At 33.0% G+C, this 21449-nt stretch overlaps 1 protein-coding gene across 4 annotated transcripts in view; it reads right to left on the minus strand.

Moving 5' to 3' along the window:
* TXLNG (taxilin gamma) overlaps window positions 1–21449 on the minus strand; it is a 50273-nt gene that overhangs the window by 15595 nt on the left and 13229 nt on the right. For all 4 annotated transcript variants that reach the window (XM_074299905.1, XM_074299906.1, XM_074299904.1 and 1 more), the window contains exons 2-3: window positions 2089–2392; window positions 40–131 (exon numbers count right to left, since the gene is read on the minus strand). In XM_074299905.1, coding sequence (XP_074156006.1) covers window positions 40–131; window positions 2089–2392 — 396 coding nt within the window. The remainder of the gene's footprint in view (window positions 1–39; window positions 132–2088; window positions 2393–21449) is intronic.

The raw sequence follows: 21449 nt of genomic DNA on the forward strand, positions 1-21449 counted from the left end.
ACTATGGAATTTTTTCCCCCAAAGATAAACACTACTCACAAGATCAGCATATTTTTTACAAAGGGCTGCCAATTTTTCTTCTGGAGTTGAAAGGGTATTTAAGGCTTGCATCAACAACAAAACTTCTTTTCCTGATAGAATAAAATGAAACTAGTATTAGGAAAAAAAAGGTCTGAGTATCACATTACACCAAAAGACATTCTAGTTGCAATTTAGAATACTTAATAGTGACTTTTATTTTACTATTGTATATAAAAATTAGTGACCATTCAAATTCCAATAAGAAAAATCTTTAATTCTTAAACAAGAATTCAGAATTTATCTAATGTTTCCTATTAATTTGGTAAATCAAAACCACACAATTGAGGAAAACACATATACATACAAATCAGTTCATCTTCCTAAAACTTGATATATTCAAAATAATAATCTATATGAGACACAAAGAATATAAAAAAAAAAGAAAAGCTACATAACCAAATCTACATATAAAAAGCAAAATAGCTTCAGTTAGTATTCTCCATCATCAAAGAATATAGTTTAACCTCCCTCCTTTGAAAACTAATAATCAGTTGAAACAACAAAAATTCTGATCCCCAAATTAAATGACACTAATGAATAACTGTAACTCAACTCAAACCAGAATTAAAATCTGACCTCAGACCTATATATATATATATATATATATATATATATATATATATATATATATATATATATATATATAGAGAGAGAGAGAGAGAGAGAGAGAGAGAGAGAGAGAGAGAGAGAGAGAGAGAGAGAGAGAGAGAGAAAGAGAGAGAGAGAGAGAGAGAGAGAGCGCTATATACTATAGCTGTGTGACCCTGGGCAAGTCACATAATCTGTCTGTCTTAAGTTTCCTCAATTGTAAAAGGGGGATAATATATACCAATCCTTCCCCAGGTGGATATAAGTATCAAATGTGGTATTTGTCAAGTGCTTGCTTAGCATAGTGCCAAGCACTATGTAAGTGCTACTATTATTATTACTATTACCATCACCATCATTAAATAAAATTTTAAGTGGCAACTCTTCTCTGATCTAGGAATTGAAAAATACAACAAGATTAAATATGTTACTAGAGATATCAAACATTAAAAGCTTAGGAAACAGAAATCTGACTTCACTTTACAATTATACTTAATTTATACAATTATATTTAAATTGAGTCCATTAATTTTAAGATCATAATTAGAAGTTTTGTCTTCTTTATTTCTTAGTCAATTTAGTATACTATAGCACTAGAAAGTGGACAATACTTATAAATTTTGTATGGAAAGAATGGTAAGCATAAGAGTTGCAGAAAGAGTGTAATACGGTCAACTGTTTCAAGTGATAAGTAAGAGGAAAGTATAAAAGTCCATGTTTAAGATACTATATGCCACCATTTTATTCCCAAATGACAGCACACAAAAGAGGAAACCACAAATTAGAACCTATGACTGTTTGAAAAAGTTAGGAATTTCAACAGCATATTTTTAAACAAAAATTATTTTATTAACTTCTAGACAATCAACTTCTAAGCCACGTTTTAAATAAAAGGTTGAAGCAAATATCTTTAAAAAAAAAAAAAAAAAAAATCAATCCTTATAATAGTGTTCATATTTTTGGTGTTTGTATTCTCATCATAGTATGAAATATATGAATGCTTTAGAAATATTTCCACAACCTGCCTCTAATTCATTGAAGAGGTTAGGTTTATCTATTTTATATTTGCCCACTACAAAGTTCATCTTTAGTATACAGTACTACACATCATGAATTTTTTGCATATTTGCAGAAAAAGCTGCCTAACTAAGCCTATGATTATATTTCAAAAGAAAAAGGGACAATCTGTTGTGGCTGTTTCTAATTAATTTAAATACATCAATTCCTTTAAAATTCATGTGTATCAATGTTAATCTATGACATACATCTACAATGACTTAACCAATCTAATCAAAGACAGTATTATATTGGTGATACCCAGATAACTTGGTTTTATTCCAAAGCCAAGTCATCTTTTCTTCAGAAAATAATTTAAACATTGGAAATGGAAAGCGAATCCCTAAGGCCAAAACACATTACCTAAAGTTTTTTCTTTGTTTTTGTCACTCTCTATATCTTGCTGACCATCCGGTGGATCTGTCCGAGCTTCTCGACCAGGTATTTCCTCTCTTGATTCTCGTGTGCAGTATGTTGTACTGACTAAATTTCTATTCTTGGTTAAAAAGTTATTCTCTTCAACCTCCTCCAATGTTTTTTTGCTATTTGAACCACGGCAATTAGATTCTTGATGTTGTAAAATATCATTTCGCTGAGCATTGCTTAACATATCAGATTTTACACCTATGCCACAAAATCCAGCTTCTTCCATTGTGCCAATTATAAACTAGAGGGGAGAGAAAGATTTAAATATATTAACAAATGAATTTGAGACACTTTACTTTCCTAAGAAGAGAACCAATGTATTACTGGATGATTTTTAAAGCTACTAGATTTTGTCAAAGCCTTGATTCAAATGCAAAAGAATGACAGTTTTACCAAAATACAAAAATCTAATTTTATTTCAATATAAAAACCTCACACTTAAAACAATAAACATACTAACCATATTTATAAAGTCTTACAACTTAAAAAAAAAATCTTCTTGAGTTAGATTCATCAAGAGTAGTATATCATTTGATTCCCTTTAACTTTTCACTTTTTTTTTCAAGTTTCATATCATTCCTTTTCTCCATACATAAGTAGGTTAAGATCTTAAGACTTATAGCTGGAAATAATCTCGGGTCACATAGCCCTCATTTATTTTATTTTAGTAAATAGTATTTTTTCCAATTACAGGTAGAGTTTTCAACATTCATTTTTCATACGATTTTGAGTTTCACATTTTTTTTTTCTCCTTCCCAACTCATCCCCCTAGATGGCAGGTAATGTGATACAAGTTATATATATATATATATATATATATATATATATATATATATATATATATATATATATATATATATATATATATATATATATATATATATGTTATTGTGTTAAACATTTCCACATTAGTCATCTAACCCATTCACTGAACAGAAAAAGTAATTTTACCAAGTGTCACTACCCAGTAACCCAAGTGATAGAAAGAACTAGGATCTGAACTCAGGTCTCTTGAACCCCAAATATAATTCACTTTGCACTGTAGTCCAATGGACTATAAAGCTAATTCTGAATTCACAAATGAAAATGAAAGTTTTCCTTACCCCTTTGTTGGGAAAAAAAAAAAAAAAAAAAGGAAAAAAAAAAGTCCTACAGGCCATTCCCCAATTGATGATAAAGAATTTTCTCAGATCAGCTAAGACAACAGGAAAGATAATGATAAATTTGGAGAGGATGTGGGAAAATTGGAATACTTTAATGTACTGTCAATGGAATTATAAACTGATCCTACTATTCTGGAAAACAGTTTGGAGGTGCTATCAAACTGTGCATCCAGCAGAGTCTCTACTGGACTTTTCCCCAAAGAGATCATAAAAAAGGGAAAGGGACCCACATAAGCAAAAATGTTTGTAGTAGCAAGGGGTGGAAATTGAGTAGGTGCCTATCAGCTGGGGAATGGCTGAATCAGTTATGGTATATCAATGTTATGGAATATTATTATCGTATAAGAAATGATCAGCAGATGATTTCAGAAAAGTCCGGAGAGACTTATATGACCTGATACTAACTGAAGTGAGCAGCAACAAGATAACATTGTGTACAGCAACATGTGATGATCAACTGTGATGGTTATTTTCAACAATGAGTTGATTTGGGCCAATTCCAATAGATTTGTGATGGATAAAACCATCTGCGTCCAGTGAGGACTATGAATATAGATCACAACATAGTTTTTTCATCTCTTTGTTGTTGTTGTTGTTGTTGTTGTTTGTGTGCTTGTTTTCCCTCATCTTTTGAAAAATAAAAATCTATTATTACAAAGTAAATTCATTTTTAAAATTCTAGTGGAGCAGAGCAAGTTTTGTGATATAATTCAGAAGAAAAATTTTAATTCATAAATATAAAGTACTTTGCAAACCCTAGAGAGATATAAAAGTGCTGTAAGAGATATCTGATGTTATTGTAGCCATTATTTTACAGCTAAAAATTTGGTTCCAAATTTTAGAAAAAAATAAATTTATTGGTAGCTGCCCTTTGCACTTATAAACTAGCTAGAGAAATGAAAAACAACTGAAAAGAGTTACTAACTATTCCAATAGTGGTATCACTATTTAAAATGACTAACAATTGAAAAAGTACACTTCCCTCTCTTTGCAATGACAGAAGTTTTGGGTATATTTATTGCATGTGCTGTAAAAGTTATTAAAATATCTACTAGTAACTACTCTTCTCCCTTTTTCTTTTTAAATCTTTAATAGATTGCTTAGGGTGGAAGAAGGCAATATTAAATAATGAAGGTAATATAAAACAAAAAACAAAATGAGAAGAAAAAAAATTTAAATTACATAACCTCCCAAGTCAGGAAAAAGGAAAAAAATTTCACTAAAAAAAAGCAACTTAACCAGTCAAGTGGTAACCGTCCCCATGCCTATATTCTAGAGTGAAAAATCTACTTTTTAGGAAAGAAACTTAGCAATATTATAAATAACTAACTTATGAAATAGCAATCTGCTTGCCCATTTAATGCTTATCAAGTTGAACACATACATAGCAGATTGTGTAAAAAAAATTCAGTGCAATGACAGTATTTTTAAATCATACATTCAGATAAAGCATTACCTATTTGTGACAATAATGCTCAAACTAAGTCTCAACCTATAATAATTTGGTTTAAAATTCTTGATAAAAAGTAACTGAAGAAAAATAATCTTATGGCCTAACTACATGAGCACAATTACAGAGTTGGACAAAAAGCCACTAGTTTGATCAAACCAATACTTTCACACATTTTACTTAATCCTATTTCCTAGCATTCGGAGGAATAAAACCCGAACCCTCCTTATTTCAAAAGTCTTCTTCAAAGAGAATTGTAAAACTGAAAAATTTTCAAGTCTCCAAACTACTTTAGTATCTTCTTGAGTGTCTCCAAAACTAAATAAGCAATTTAATGAGCATCTTCAAAATACTTTATTAAAACTGAAAAAGAAATGGGAGACCATTAAGATCCTTAATTCTTTTAGTAGAATAGACCTAAATCCCTATTTTGTGAAGAAATTGACTTAGATCCTCCAATTCATTTTTTAAAATTACTTTAGTAACACAAACTAAAAGGATTCAAAAATAAGTATATATATAATTATATATTAATAACATATTAATATATATTATATATATAATAATACATATATATATAAAAAGTCATTTTTACAAAGCATGTTTCTTTTTATGTGCAAACCAAGCTTTTATCAAATCAAAATGTTGCCTAAACAGTTAAAACTTTGTTCATAATGCCATGGTTAACAACTGCCACTATTTAATTAAATGAGGTTTATTTTATATGTGAAGCAATATTGCACATTGCGCTAACCTAAGTTTACTATGTGCTTTTCTTATTTTTAATTATTTGGTTTTTCTATCCTCCATTTCTCTATGAATATTTATCACTTTTTTCTTCCCCTGCCCCTAATAACAAAGGAAAGAAAAAAAAGGGGGCAGAGGTAGGAGAGAGTAAAAAAACCATTCAGGAAAACTCACTTATCCCATCTATCCAGTCTAATAACAATATACAGTGTTCTGCCTAGTCTTTCATTTCTTTTTTGAAAGAGGGAAGGGGAAGTGCACTCTTTCCTAATGTTCTAGGATAAACTTTGTTCAATGTATGTATATGACATTCAGTTTTATTTGTTGTCCATTTACACCGTAGTAATTTTTCCTTATTTCATTCTGCATTAAGTATATATTAAATCTTTCCATTTTTCTCTGAATTCTTAATTATCATCATGTAATATTATATTCATATGACCTTGGGGAAAAACACAACTTCCCTAGCCCTCAGTTTCCTCACTTGTAAAATGGCAGGGGGTGGGGGTGGGGATAAAATTGAGTAGGAAAGTATTGGACTAGATAGCTTTAGAAGTGCCTTCCAATTCTAGATCTACAATTCTATGAACCTAAACTTAACTATCATTTCTAGTTCTTGGCTACCCATAAATACTTTGGGAGGCTTTCCCTCAGTCTTTGCTATCTTTTAGGTGAATGGGTGGTGGGATCTCTGGGGTTTTTTGTTTTTTGCATAATTTCAAATAGGTTTGAATTCTACTAAGGTCAAGATAAAATTGCATAGAATAAAACCAATCCTGATCCTTTAAGTTAAAAACATGACACAAATAATTTCCAATCCTGATCCTTTAAGTTAAAAACATGACACAAATAATTTTTTAAAACTTTTAACAAGAGTTTAAAATTTTGTATTAATATACTTTTCTTCAATTCTTTCCTCTCCATCATCTCACATATCACCCCAACCAGTTGACAAATCTTGCTGTTTCATGTTTCTCTCTTCTTTCTCTCAGAGCCACCAACTGAGATCAGGCCTTCATCATCAACTCTCCCCGGAGGGATTATTGCATCAGCTTTCTTAATTGGTATTCCTGATCTGACAATATTTTAATGCATATTCCACATTGAAGCTAGAGCAATTTTCATTAAGTGCAAATCTGTCATGTCATTCAATAAACTTCCTATTGCCTCTAGAATCAAATATAAACTCTTGTTTACCTTTTAAAGACCCTCACAACCAAACCCCAAATTAATCTTTCCAGCCTCACTTGATCAGTCCCCTTTTTTACTCTGCAATGTACCCCAAATGGATCTTCTCTCAATTCTTCACTGATGACACTCCATCTCCAGACCTTTTATACAGTCGACTGCCTCACAGGCTTGAAAGCATCTTCTCTTCTCATCTCCACTTCCCAAAATCCCTCTCCTTCTTTGAAGTCCCAGTTCAAGCATCACTCTCTACCTGAATTTTTGCCTGATTCCCACAACTACCAGTGCCCTTTATTGAAAGCTACCACCCATTTAAATATTTTGTATTCTTTTGAGTATATACTTAAATTGTTGCTTCCCTGTTGGAATGTAAGCTCTTTGCAAGCAGATCTGTTTCATTCCTTCCATTTGTATTTCACTAAACAGAAAAAACATGGCATGTACTTCTTAATATTTCTTAACTGATAAAAGCTATTTGTTCAATTCTTTATGTAGACATTATCATAAAATAAAAGGAATTTTCTCTTGCGAAAAATAGAAGTAAGAACAGTTAAGATGTGTGACCCTGGGCAAGTCACTTAACCCCAACTGCCTCAAAAAAAAATACATATATATACACACACACACACATATATATATATTAAGAAAAATATAAATAAAATCGTCATATTGTCCTTAAATCCTGATAATCCAGTAAAACAGAGCATCGTGATCAGAACAAATAACCAGCAAGTTAGGTAACAATATCTCAGTTTTTTACAAGATTTACATTGCTATCTGACCATTTTTTAAAAGACCTATTACTGAAGAAATTACTAGCACACAGGAATGACACTCAACAAATATGAAGGCTAGTAGAAAAAAAAAAAAATTCTCACCAAGAAAAATTTGTAGACTCTTCCAGAATGAACAGGAAGCCACCAAAAGCATGAGATTGGAAATCAGGTTGTTTCATATCCAACATCCTCCACTACTAACCTTCATCTGATCTCTGACAGGAAGGACAACTTCTCCAAATATTTAAATTACTCACATGCATTAGAGGCACAACATACTTAACCTCAAAAAAGCCTATGTAAGAGTTAATTAAAACTGTCTCATGCTTTACAGATTAAAAGGCAAGAAGCTATTTATAACTATTAAACATCAGTACAAAAAGAAAGAATTTGGACACTTCAGAAGGATCATTAGCAACTACAGAATAAAGGTTGATGGAATTCAGCATCAACAAATGTACCATCCAGAGTTCCCAAACCAACTGATATCCTGATTTTAAACTAAATAAAACCTTTCCTGCCCCTTCAATATTCCCCTAAATATAATTTTTACATACTTAGCACAATCCAGACTCTGTCAAATTCCCCTTTTATCAAATGCTGATAACCACTTGTAACCTGGATCACTCAATTGATTCTTGCTTCTCAAACTAAAAGAACACCAGTCATGACTGTTCAAATCTTTTATTCAATAAACATATATCAATAGCTAAATGAAATAGCTATCATAATCAATTAAATTTAATTACATGTTTTGAATGAAACCAATACCCAATCTCAGTGCATTTTTCAAAGTAATTTTATTTACCACATCCTTCCCTAATATAAAGTTCATAAAATTTCCAAAATATTCTTCCTAGGTGTGATTATTAGCAGATTTATCTCTAGACTATATATGCCTCCCCAATTTGTTCAATAGTTTCAACTATACAGGTTATCTTCCAAAGGGCCCATTATACCATTTCCCCTTTTAATTATACTTTTTACTGGCTGTCTATTCCAAATGAAATGGGGGGGGGGGGGAGGAGCAAGGGAAGGTATGTTATTGGACAACTTTAGTTAACAATTTTTTAAAATGAAGTGATTAAGAGATAAGTTAGAGCACTGTTTATCAAGGAAATATTCACTTGTGTGGAAATTCAGAAGGTAGAAACATAGAGGCTCAGTAGGAAACATCACCTAGAGGAATATAAGATATTTTAATATCTTATATTATATTATATTGCAAGTCACTTGCAATGGGAATTTTTCAAAATATTGGGCATCTATTTTAGAGCTTTTTAGAGACAAGGAAGAGAAAATTAGATCTGATGCATACCAATAGACTTATTTCAGAGTTCAGAATTTTAAGCACAATCACATAGCTTGAGACTTTTAATAGGGAACCCAGATCAAGAGGAATGGAAGGCTCTCAAAAGCAAAACCCCAGTGCCACAATAGAATCTAATAAGGAAGGGAAGAACATATAAAAAGCAATTATTCACTTGAAAGTGAGGCAAGTTAATTGAAAAGTGATGCAGAGTGTCAGTAGGTCTGTAATTGGGGATGGAGAGGAGAGACATGATTTTATTGGTACAGGGACCATCCAGGAAAAAACATGTGTACACACACACACACACACACACACACACACACACACACACACACACACACACCATTCAACTGAAACTGTTCTCTATAAAGTTGTCAACAATATTTTAAGTGATATATCTAAAGGCCTTCTATACTCCAAAGAGATCAAAGCAGAAAAAAACTAACATATGAAAATATTTCTAACAAGTCTTTGTTCTAACAAAGAACTAGAAATTAATGTGCTGCCCACCTAATAAGGAATGGCTAGACTAAGTATATGAATGCAATATATTTCACTATAAGAAATAATGAAATGGTATAAATGGTCAAAGAAAATTGCAAAGATCTCTATGAATTGAAACAATGAAGAACCAGAACAATCCATTAAATTATACTGCAAAAAAAACTTTTTGAAAAAAGTTATCATAAAACAAATAATAATGAAGAGAAAACTTCTGCTTCAATAAAAAGGTGTTCATAATAGAGACCCCATAGTTTCATATACAGTCCTTTTCAAGTGTCAATTCTATTTAGTGTTTGAAGATAAAAACAAATTATTTTTAAATAGCTTATTTTCAAAATACATACATAGTTTTCATAACTATTTTTCAACTATCGCAAAACCTTTTGTTCCAATTTTTTCTCCCTCTCTCCCCTTCCCTTCTCTTGTCAGCAAATAATGCAATATAGATTAAACATGTACAATTCTTCTATACATATTTTCACATTTATCATGCTGCAAAAGAAAAATCAGATCAAAACAGGGGAAAAAAGAGATAGAAAATAAATTTTAGCAAACAACACAAAAAGGTGAAAATATTATGTTGTGATCCACATTCTGTCCCAACTATCCTCCTTTTGGAGGTAGATGGCTCTCTCTATCACAACTCTATTGGAATTGGCCTAAATCATCTCATTGTTTAAAAAATGCATGTGCATCAGAATTGATATATTATTGCTGTGTACAATGTTCTCTTGATTCTATTAATTTCACTTAGCATCAGTTCATAAGTCTCTCCAGGCCTCTCTGAAATCATCCTGTTGATCATTTCTTATAGAACAATAACATTCATAAATGATAACTTATTCAACTATTCCCCAAATAATGGGCATCCACTCAATTTTCCAGTTCCTTGCCATTACAAAAAAAAAAAAAAAAAAAAAAAAAAAAAAAAAAAAAAAAAAACCTGCTACATTTTTTGCACAAATGGATCCTGTTTTATGATCTCTTTGGGATACAGACCCAATAGAAACTGCTGAAGCAAAAAATATGAATACTTTTGATACAGTTTGATAACCCTTTGGGCATAGTTCTAAGTTACTCTCCAGAATGGTTGGATAAGCTCATAACTACCACGAATGCATTAGTTCCCAGTTTTCCCCACATCCCTCCAACATTTATCACTGTTATCCTGTCATTTTAGCCACTCTGAGAGGTATGTAGTAGTACCTCAGAGTTCTTATTTTGCATTTCTCTAATCAATAGTGATTTAAAGCATTTTTTATATGACTAGAAATAGCTTTAATTTCATCTGCAAATTCTCTGTTTATATCCTGTGACCTTTTATCAACTGGGAAATGGTTTAAATTCTTATAAATTTGAATCAATTCTATATATAATTTTATAAATGGGGCCTTTATCAGAGCCCATAAGTGTAAAAATTTTCCCCCAGGTTTCTGTTTCCCTTCTAATCTTGGCTGCATTGGTTTTGTTTGTACAAAAACTTTTGAATTAAATATAATCAAAATTATCCATTTTGTAAAAAACAAAAGTTCTTAAAATACCTAGTGGATTTTTCTTTATTCTTATCTTTCTTGACCTCTCTAATCACCTCCTCCTAGATATCCAATTCTGTATGGATTTTTGTGATTTTGCTTTCTCTGGATCTTCCTATTTCAAGTTCTTTAGCATCTCTGGGGCTGCTAATCTTCATTTCCCTTGAAAGTTCCCTTCAATTCAAAACATTAATTGAATTCCCTTGAATTCCCCAAATATTGTGTCCTGAGTCCTCTTTCTTTTTTCTATTTATTCCTTCACTTGGTGATCCCAAGTCTCATAAGTTCATTTATCACCTTTATGTATGCAGTCATTTCCTAGAGCTATACCTGGCATTTTTCAAAGTTCCCATAGTATATAAAAAACTGCCCAATGAACTTCTTCAAATGGATGCACCATTGGCATCTAAACTCAGCATGTCGAAAATACAATTCATTATTCCCCCATCAACCCTTCCTTCCCTATTATTGTTTAGAGTACCACCATTATGAATTATCCAAATTCATAACCTTGGTGTCATCCTCATCTCCTCATTCACTTCACATGTTCAATCTATTTGCCAAATCTTGCCACTTCTACTTTCACAACATGTCACACATACATCTCTTCTTCCATAGCCACTCCCTTAGTTCATTGCATCTTGACTATTCCAATAGCCTTTTAAGGGTTCTCCCAGTTGCCAAAATGATTTTATACATCTTAAATTTAACCACGTTCCCTATTCCTGTTCAGTAATTCCTACTCAGTAAGGTTGTTACCTCAGAATCAAATGTAAAAAAATAAAAACCAAAACTGCTTGTTATTTAAACTCACAACATGGGCTCTTCATCCCTTTTCAGTTTTCATACACTTCCTTTCCCCATAAGCACTCAATCACTTAACCTGCCCGTTTTCAAATCCTCCCATACAACTTTTCATCTCTTCTTCCTTTGCCTTTACTCTTGACTTTTTCCCCATTCCTGGAATATCCTCTCTCAGCTTCTGCCTCTCAGATAAAGGGTGGGTTCCTTCAGATGATAAAATTCCATCTTTTGCTTTTCCTTGTCCCTTATATTCCAACTGTTAGTGCCTTATCTCTAAGATTATTTATTTCATTGCAATATGCCAGTTAATACTTAACATACTGTTTCCTTCTTAAAATGTAAAATTCCTTGAGGGCAAGGACTGTTTTTTGTCTTTCTTTGTAACACCTTAGTCCATCACAAGCACTTAATAATTTAGGAACTGCATAAAGCTTTTAATGAATCCTAGCAAACCAAAAACTCACCTTTCCAATCTAGCACAATCAACCTCTGAACAAGAATTACTTCTAGAACATTAACAACCAACAAAAGAGCATAGACTCCAGTTGAAAACTTCTAGATTACCTTTTGATTCAGCAATGTTTTCTACTGAGCCAGTAGCCCAAAAAGATCTTAGAAGGAAAAGGACCCACAAGTACAAAAAGACAGAATTTTTTGTAGTGGCAAGCAACTGGAAATTGAGTGGCTGCCCATGAGTTGGAGAATGGCTGAATAAGTTATAGTATATGAATGTTACAGAATATTATTGTTCTATAAAAAACAATCAGGAGGATGATTTCAAAGAGGCCTGGAGAGACTTAACATGAACTGATGCTAAGTGAAGTGAATAGAACCAAAAGACTATTGTACAGGGTACCAGCAATATTATACAACAATTAATTCTGACATACATGGCTTTTTCCAACAATGAGATAATTGAAGCCAGATCTTGTGATGAAGAGAGCCATCTATTCCCATAGAGAGCACTATAGGAACTAAATGTGGATCGCAACATTTTTACTTTTTGTTGTTGTTTGCTTGCTTTTTTTTCTTACTCATTTTCTTTCCTTTTTGATTTGATTTTTCTTGTGCAGCAAGACAATTGTATAACTATGTTCACATATATTGGATTTAACATATATTGGATTACTTGCCATCTAGGGGAGGATGTGGGGGAAGAAGGAGAAAATTTGGAACACAAGTTTTTGCAAGGGTCGATGTTGAAAAATTATCCATGTGGGATAGCTAGGTAGGTGGCACAAAGAAGTCAGGACAACCTGAGTTTAAATATGGTCTCAAGACACTTAACACTCCCCAGCTGTGTGACTCTGGACAAGTTACTTAACCTTAATTGCCTGGGGGGAGGGAAGAGGAAAGAAAAGAAAAATTATCCATACATGTTTTGAAAATAAAAAGCTTTACTCTTTTTGTAATGGCTAGAAACTGGAAAATGAATGGATGCCCATCAATTGGAGAATGATTGGGTAAATTATGGTAATATGAATGTTATGGAATATTATTGCTCTGTAAGAAATGACCAGAAGGATGAAAACGGAGAAGCTTGGAGAAACCTACATGAACTGATGCTGAGTGAAATGAATAGAACCAGGAGATCATTATACACTTTAACATCGATACTGTATGAAGATATATTCTGATTGAAGTGGATATCTTCAACATAAAGAAGATCTAATTCAGTTCCAGTTGATCAATGATGGGCAGAAACAGCTACACCCACAGAAGGAACACTGGGAATTGAGTGTAAAATGTTTGCACTATTGTCTTTCTACCCAGGTTACTTATACCTTCGGAATCCAATTCTTACCATAAAACAATGTGGGGGAGGGAATAGAGGGAGGGAGAGGAAAATTTGGAAAAATGAATACAAGGGATAATGTTGTAAAAAAAAAAAAAAAATTGCCCATGCATATGTACTGTCAAAAAAAAAAAATGAATCATAATTATAAAATTAATATAAAAAAGTGGAAAAAAAAGAAAAAAAAAAAAGCTTTACTTACCCCCCCCCAAAAAAATATTCTAGTTTAAGAGCTTCAGGGGCGAGCCCATCCGACTTTTGGATATTTCTAAAATAAGCACATTTTTTTCTATTGCCAAATCTAAATCAGGTGCCTGTTCTGCCCTCTGCAAATCAGCAGAAGCCCCTATTCTTGTCTTCTTTAAGCTAAGCTAAAGATCCCCAATTCTTTCAAATATTCTTTACACTGACGTTCTAACTTCTTGACCTGACACACCATTTTGTTGTCTTTCCTAAAATGTGGTACCTCAAACTACAGTACTGTTATTTAACATAATACTACCACTACCAAAAATAAACTTAACTTCAAGTTAAAACTGCAGGTGGCCCAAAAAGGATTGGCATGTAGATAGGCTAAACTGATTAGCCTGTCCTTTTCCAGTCTTTGATAATATGCCAAAGAATGCAGCATTGCGTATCTAGGAGCTACTGAAAATTTTTAAAGGATCTCCAATAAACTGAACGAATCTTGGATGGAAAATTAAAAAAAAAAATTTTATCAATAAAAATATAATTTTTACTTAAAGGAATATCAAAAATATCCAGCCACTTTTGCCCTCTTACCATAGGTAACGACCATACAAACATATACTTAACAGCCTTCTTCCCTAGAAGTTCTATTACATTTATTTCATTTCATACAGTATTTATGCAAGCCCCCCAAAAAGGTCCTTTAAACAAGCATGACTTTACATCAAGCTGAGGAGGCAGATCCTAAAGAGAATAGTTGAAGAATAAAGAGTGGCATAAACTGTTGGTGTGATAAATGTTCAGGATAATGGCTAAATAATTTAAAGGTATAAATATAAAAAAAATGTATAAAACAAAGGTCCTCCCTCACCTTTCTATCTCTCTCTCTCTCTCTCTCTCTTTTTTTTTTTTTTTTTTTTTTTTTTTTTTTGAGACAATCAGTGAAATAACTTAACCCATACTATGAAGTGTCTCAAGTCCAGGGCCATTGCTCTATCTACTGAGCCTACCCAGCTGCCCCTTTCCCCACCTTTTCCAAGATAGACATGACAGAATAGACCAAGACAAATCATAAACTTAATTCAAATTAAATTAAATTAATTTAAAATACAAACACTAGGGGGCAGCTAGGTGGCACAGTGGATAGACCACCAGCCCTGAATTCAGGAGGACCCTAATTCAAATCTGGTTTCAGACACTTAACACTTCCCCTAGCTGTGTGACTCTGGGCAAGTCACTTTACCCCAGCCTCAAAAAAAAAAAAAAAAAAACAACACTAGAATGAAGGTGTGTTAATTTTGATCTAATCATCTCCCAAATATTGTCTATAGGGTGTTTACATTGAGAATGCAACAATAAAGTTGAAGATCTCTCTTTGGAGTCATTGTTCCTTCATTTTTCATTTACAAAGTGACTATAAATATTGAGGTCTCCAGCTATAAAATTCCATGATTCATGGATAAAAGAAACAAGGCAGTCACATCAAAGAAGTGTTTTAATTTAAGGAATTTACAGCAAAGAAAAAAAAAAGACATTAAGAAACTTAAATATTCCAAGACCCAGTCATTTCAGTCAATGAGCTCACATTAGTAAAGAGATGTAGATGCTGAGCCTTTCACCTCAGCTCAATGAGGGAGGTCAAATCATGGGCCAAGGAATGAGGAACAAGGGATACCTAGTACTACCTCAGTTAGCTGCAGTTCCACTGTGGCCTTAGCCCTTTGTAAGTTAGGAAGGTTAGAAATCCACTTGCTAATTTCCCTTACTTATAGTGTATAAACATTATAAAGTTATGTTAGAGTAAGTTTGAATCTGAGATTTTTACCACATATATACTGACTTTAATCCTACCTTTGCATATAAAAGTAGACAATTGATAATTTTCTCCCTATCCAAGGATATCTATCCAAGGTCAAAGGGATGAAAATATGAATGTTAGATTTTTGAAACAAGTTGCATTTTGAGGAAATGGCAAGTGCATATTCTTCCCCCTATTCCACTGGGGGGAATCTCACAATTAAGAGAGTGATAACTCATCTTTTTCCTTGCAAAGATGACAACCCAAATCTAAATAGAAATGGCCCACTTCTATGAAGTGGGTGACTTCCCAACTCTACCATTTGTCATCAACAATCATCATAACAAAAAGCATCAATGATAGGAACTGCTAAACTATTTTATATTGGGCAATGCAATAAAATCTTAAGAATTAAAGAATAAGACCTATTTCTTGCCCTTTAAGGGGCTTACCAGTAGGCAAACTAGAGCAGGTACAGAAAAAATAGCATGTGCTAAAAACCAAAAGATTGGCACAAACACCTTAACAAATATACAATAAATTAATTCATTAAAATGATTAAGGGAAGGCTTTACAGGATTAAATTTCAACTAGATGTTTGATCATGAACAATGTCAGAAAACTTTTCTGAAATGGACATACTATTCATGCTAATTTGGGAAGCCCTAAAATGACATGGAAACAAATTATTGTTACTAATATTAATGAAAGATGGAATCAGTACTGAGAATAGGGAAAGGGACAATACAAGGAAAATAAAGCTTTAACAAGGGTGGGGAGGGAGAGAAAAGGAACATATGTTTGTGTATTCCAGAAACAATGAGCATACCACTTCAGAGTGGAGGATTTGTGTGTTAACAGAACATAGAGGTCAGATCTTGGTGGTGACTTCAATGCCGTTTAAAGAGTTTATTAGGGGCAGCTAGGTGGCGCAGTGGATAGAGCACCGGCCTTGAATTCAGGAGGACCCGAGTTCAAATCTGCTCTCAGACACTTAACACTTCCTAGCTGTGTGACCCTGGGCAAGTCACTTAACCCTAGCCTCAAAAAAAAAAAAAAAAAAAAAAAGAGTTTATTAGACTTTATAATACAATTGTGCAACTTCAAAAGTTTCTAAGCAGAGTAATGATGTGTAAAAAGCAACAGTTGGAAGATTTCAATAAAAAAGAAACAAGCGAAAAACAGCTCAACAAGCTCCTCTTGCCTGAACACTGAAGGAGCTGAAAGATAGGAACAAATCCCAGGCTTCAGTTCTATCCTTTCACATTCCTCACAAATGTGTCTTCTTTTAACCTAATGCAAAAAGAATAATAGATTAGAAGTGGGAGGAAAGGAAGTTATAACTGAATGTGATGCATAAGTACTAGTGAGCTTGTTTTTTGTAACATGTCCTATTTTTTTTATTCTCTCTTTTTTTAAAGACTAGATTTCCCTATATTATCCCCCAGGGTAGAAGTGAAGCAGACTGACATGACTGCAGTTGTCAAGGCAGCTTTGGCTTATTCTGTTTCTAAGACAGGTCTGGTGGGCCTCCTCCCTTTGGTTCTAGACTGCAAAAGATTTCTGCACTATACATACTACAGAAAATCATATGCATTGTTTTGTATTTAATGCATATGGATTTGTATAATATAATGGAGAAATTATATGAATATTGTATAAATACAAAACAATGCATGTGAATTCTAAGAGACTAAAACTATCAATCAAGAGAGAGGAAATATATAAATTGAACAGTAGGGATAATGCCAAATAGAAATGGAAACAAAATAGAAAATGTACTATTGAATGTGGATCAAAACATGGTATTTTCAGGGGGGGTTTTATAGTGATGGTGATTTTTTTTTCCCCTCTTTTCCCCTTTGAACTGATTTTTCTTGTGATCAATACTGAATGTTAGAAGTGTACTTTGAACAATTGCACATATCTAACCTAAGAATTGCACATGTCAAACCTATAGTGGATTGCTTGCTGTCCAGAAGAGGGGGAAGGGATGAAGAAAGGGAAAAAGATTTGCAACAGGGTTTTGCAGAGGTGAATGTTAAAAACTATTTTTGCATGTTTTTGGAAAAATAAATATAAGAAACCAAACCATTCTCCAATTGATAAATGGTCAAAGGATATAAACAGACAATTCTCAGATAATGAAATTGAAACTATATCCACTTATATGAAAGTGTTCCAAATCACTACTGATCAGAGAAATGCAAATTAAGACAACTCTGAGTTATCACTACACACCTGTCAGATTGGCTAAGATGACAGGAACAAATAATGATGAATGTTGGAGGGGATGTGGGAAAACTGGGACACTAATACATTGTTGGTGGAGTTGTGAAAGAATCCGGCCATTTTGGAGAGCAATCTCAAACTGTGCCCAAAAAGTTATCAAATTGTGCATACCCCAGCAGTGCTACTACTGGGCTTATATCCCAAAGAAATACTAAAGAGGGGAAAGGGACCAGTGTGTGCCAAAAATGTTTGTAGCCGCTCTTTTCATAGTGGCTAGAAACTAGAAGATGAATGGATGTCCATCAATTGGAGAATGGTTGGGTAAATTATGGTGTATGAAGGCTATGGAATATTATTGCTCTGTAAGAAATGAACAGCAGGATGAATTCAGAAAGGCTTCAACTGATGCTGAGTGAAATGAGTAGAACCAGAAGATCACTAAACACTTCCAACAACAATACTGTATGAGGACGTATTCTGATGGAAGTGGATATCTTCAACATAAAGAAGATCCAACTTACTTCCAGCTGATCAATGATGGACAGAAATAACTACACCCAGAGAAGGAACACTGGGAACTGAATATAAAATATTAGCACTACTGTCTATCTACCCAGGTTACTTATACTTTGGAATCCAATACTTAACATGCAACAAGAAAATTGGATTTACACACATATATTATATCTAAGTTATACTGTCATGTAAAATGTATGAGATTGCCTGTCATCTAGGGGAGGGAGTAGAAGAAGGGAGGGGAAAATCTGGAAAAATAAATACAAGGGATAATGTTATAAAAAAAAAATTACTCATGCATATACACTGTCAAAAAAATTATAATTATAAAATTAATTTTAAAAATAAATAAATTGAAATTTGTGAAAATAAATAAATAAAAGATAAAAACTATTATCAAAAAAATAAAAGAAAATATACTCCTTGTTAGTAAGTCTCAGGGAAACAGCCAAAACAAAAATATACAAAGCAATATAGAAATACTTACTCATTGATAAAAATGGCATCAAACAGGACAGAGATGCAGTATTGTTTAGTGAATAGAGAACCAGCCTCAGTCAGGATGATCTGTTTTAGGATTCTCTGGATATATACTAGATTATGTAACCTTAGTCAAGTTACGTATAACCTCTCAGTGAACTGGTAACCTCTCTTAAGACTACGTTACATAAACAGAAGAAATTCTTCAAAAGGAACTTGACCTACACAAATGAAATAACAGGACATGCATGTTGAAACGTATAAAGACAAAGCAGGTCTGGGAATGAAGAGTAAAAGAAGGCATCCAAGAGGAAGTGAGCTGTAAGGGAAAAAAATGAGGCTTCCCAGATCTGAGGGTAACTGTCCAAGGAGGTGGCGCTGGTGCTTTATTGTTTAGATGCCACTAGGTTATCTTCAATTCCTTCCTCTTCTTTCCCTCAAATCCAATCAGCAGACAAGTTTAGATGATTCTCTCTTGTAAAGAGCTGAAACTCTTAAAAGCTTGAATCTGACAACCTAGCATAGAAGGCTAATTATCTATTCCATATGAGATAATGACTATTAGCATATGTTTGGGAAAATGGACCTTCACAGGGTTCAGTGCTTATTCAATGTTTGGTGTATACAGATAATTGTAGTTAAGGATTAAAGGGTGGGGTGAGAGAGTGGAGAGGACTTCATCTTGCAGCAGGAACAGGAGAAGGAAGGTTGGTGGTGAGCTTGTGGCATTTGGTCTATCTCTTCACATCTTCCCCTGAAGACCAAGGGCTTTTGCTTATCCTGAGGCTTCTATGGAGTTAGCACTGAAACTGTGTTTTCCTCTCTCTAATTTTATGACAACCACTCTTGTAGAGGACTTTAAGCCTTACCTGGACTACTGTAGTAGCTCCTCTTTGGTCTCCTATCCTAAACTTCCAATTCATTCTCCTCAAAGCACATATCTGAACATGTAAAAAAGTTCAGTTCCCCCTTTTCTCTAGAATAAAACACAAATTTCTTGTTTCACTTTTTAAAGATGTGGTTCCAACCTATCTTTCTAATTTCCATTTGCATTTTGTTTGTAGTAAACCAGCATTCTTATTGTTCCTCACATGTTATTTTTCATTTCTTGTTTCCATGACTTGAATGCACTCCCACCTCTCACTGTATTTCTTGTTTCCTTCAAGGCTCAGTTGAAGTACCACCTTCTAGAGCAAGGGTTCCTAACCTGTTGTATTTTATGTACACTGCCAAGGCACATTAAAAAGCTTGTCATAGGGTTGAGAATATTCGGAAAGTATAATTATTTGCATGAAAAATTCCAGAAATTCTGAATTGATTTCTAATCAATAAATTAACAAATTCTTGGCATAGCTTGGAAGAAAAATTAGTTTTATTTCTTACATGCAAATATATGGCAAACTCTAGAATTTGTTTGTTTTCCTATCAAATAAGGTTTTAACATCAAATTTGTATTCAAATCAAAAAAATTCAAAATTGAAAAAAGGTTAGAAATACCCTTGTCCTAAGTACATCCTAATCACCAGTCTCCAAGTAGAAAATATTAGCTATACCTTTTGTTTCCATACAACAGAATAGAACATTTTTGAGAGCTGATAGTTTCATTTTATATATATTCACAGTATCTTGCTAAAAATTATCACATACACTTACTGAGTAAATGGGAGCTATATAAGCAGCAAAATGTAAAAGCAAAGACAGAAGTGATTCAGGAGAAATGGGAGGCTAATATACACAATGAATGCAATAACTTAAGAAAAAAAGCATCTTTCTCCTTAGAGTGTTGGATGGGAAGGTTGTATACAAAAATAACCTACAAGCATATAAGTGTGTCAAGTACTATGCTAGGTACTTGAGATAGAAATAAAAGGAATCAAATAATGCCTGCCTGCCAAAGGGCTTGTATCCTAAAAGAAAGACAACAAGGATATACTAAATATGTACATATTATAAAAGAACAAATTCAAATATATATATATATATATATATATATATATATATATAGTGTGTGTGTATATATATATATATATATATATATATATATATATATATATATATATATATATATATATATATATATATGAAGTAGTTAAGTACAAGGAGTTACTCATAGTTTAAAAAAAAATCAGAGCAACTCTTGGCAGGAACCAAAAAATAGGAAACTAAGTGAGGTGAAGATCCTATTGGGGAATGACTAAACAAGCTATAAAATATGAATGCAATGGAATCTTTTTGTGCCATAAGAAATAACAGTTTCTCAGCTACACCCAGAGAAGAAACACTGGGAATTGAGTGTAAACGGTTTGCACTATTGTCTTTCTACCCAGGTTACTTTTACCTTCAGAATCCAATTCTTATCGTGCAACAAGAACTTTGGTTTTACACACATATATTGTATCTAGGATATACTGTAACACATCAAACATATATGCCTGTCATGTAGGGGAAGGTATAGAGAGGAGGAGGGGAAAATTTGGAAAAGAAGTAAATACAAGGGATAATATTGTAAAAAAAAAAAATTACCCATGCATATGTAGTGTAAAAAAATTATAATTATAAAATTAATTTTAAAAAAATAAAATAAAATAACAATTTCTGCATAACCTTTGACCCAGCAGTGTTACTACTGCACTTATATCCCAAAGAGATCTTAAAGAGAAAGGGACCTGTATGTGCAAGAATGTTTGTGGCAGCCCTCTTTGTAGTTGCCAGAAACTGAAAACTGAGTGAATGGCCATCAATTGGAGAATGGCTGAATACATTGTGATATATGAATGTTATGGAATATTATTGTTCTGTAAGAAATGACCAG

The sequence above is a fragment of the Sminthopsis crassicaudata genome, chromosome 3 (assembly GCF_048593235.1).
Source record: "Sminthopsis crassicaudata isolate SCR6 chromosome 3, ASM4859323v1, whole genome shotgun sequence".
Lineage (NCBI taxonomy): Eukaryota > Metazoa > Chordata > Mammalia > Dasyuromorphia > Dasyuridae > Sminthopsis > Sminthopsis crassicaudata.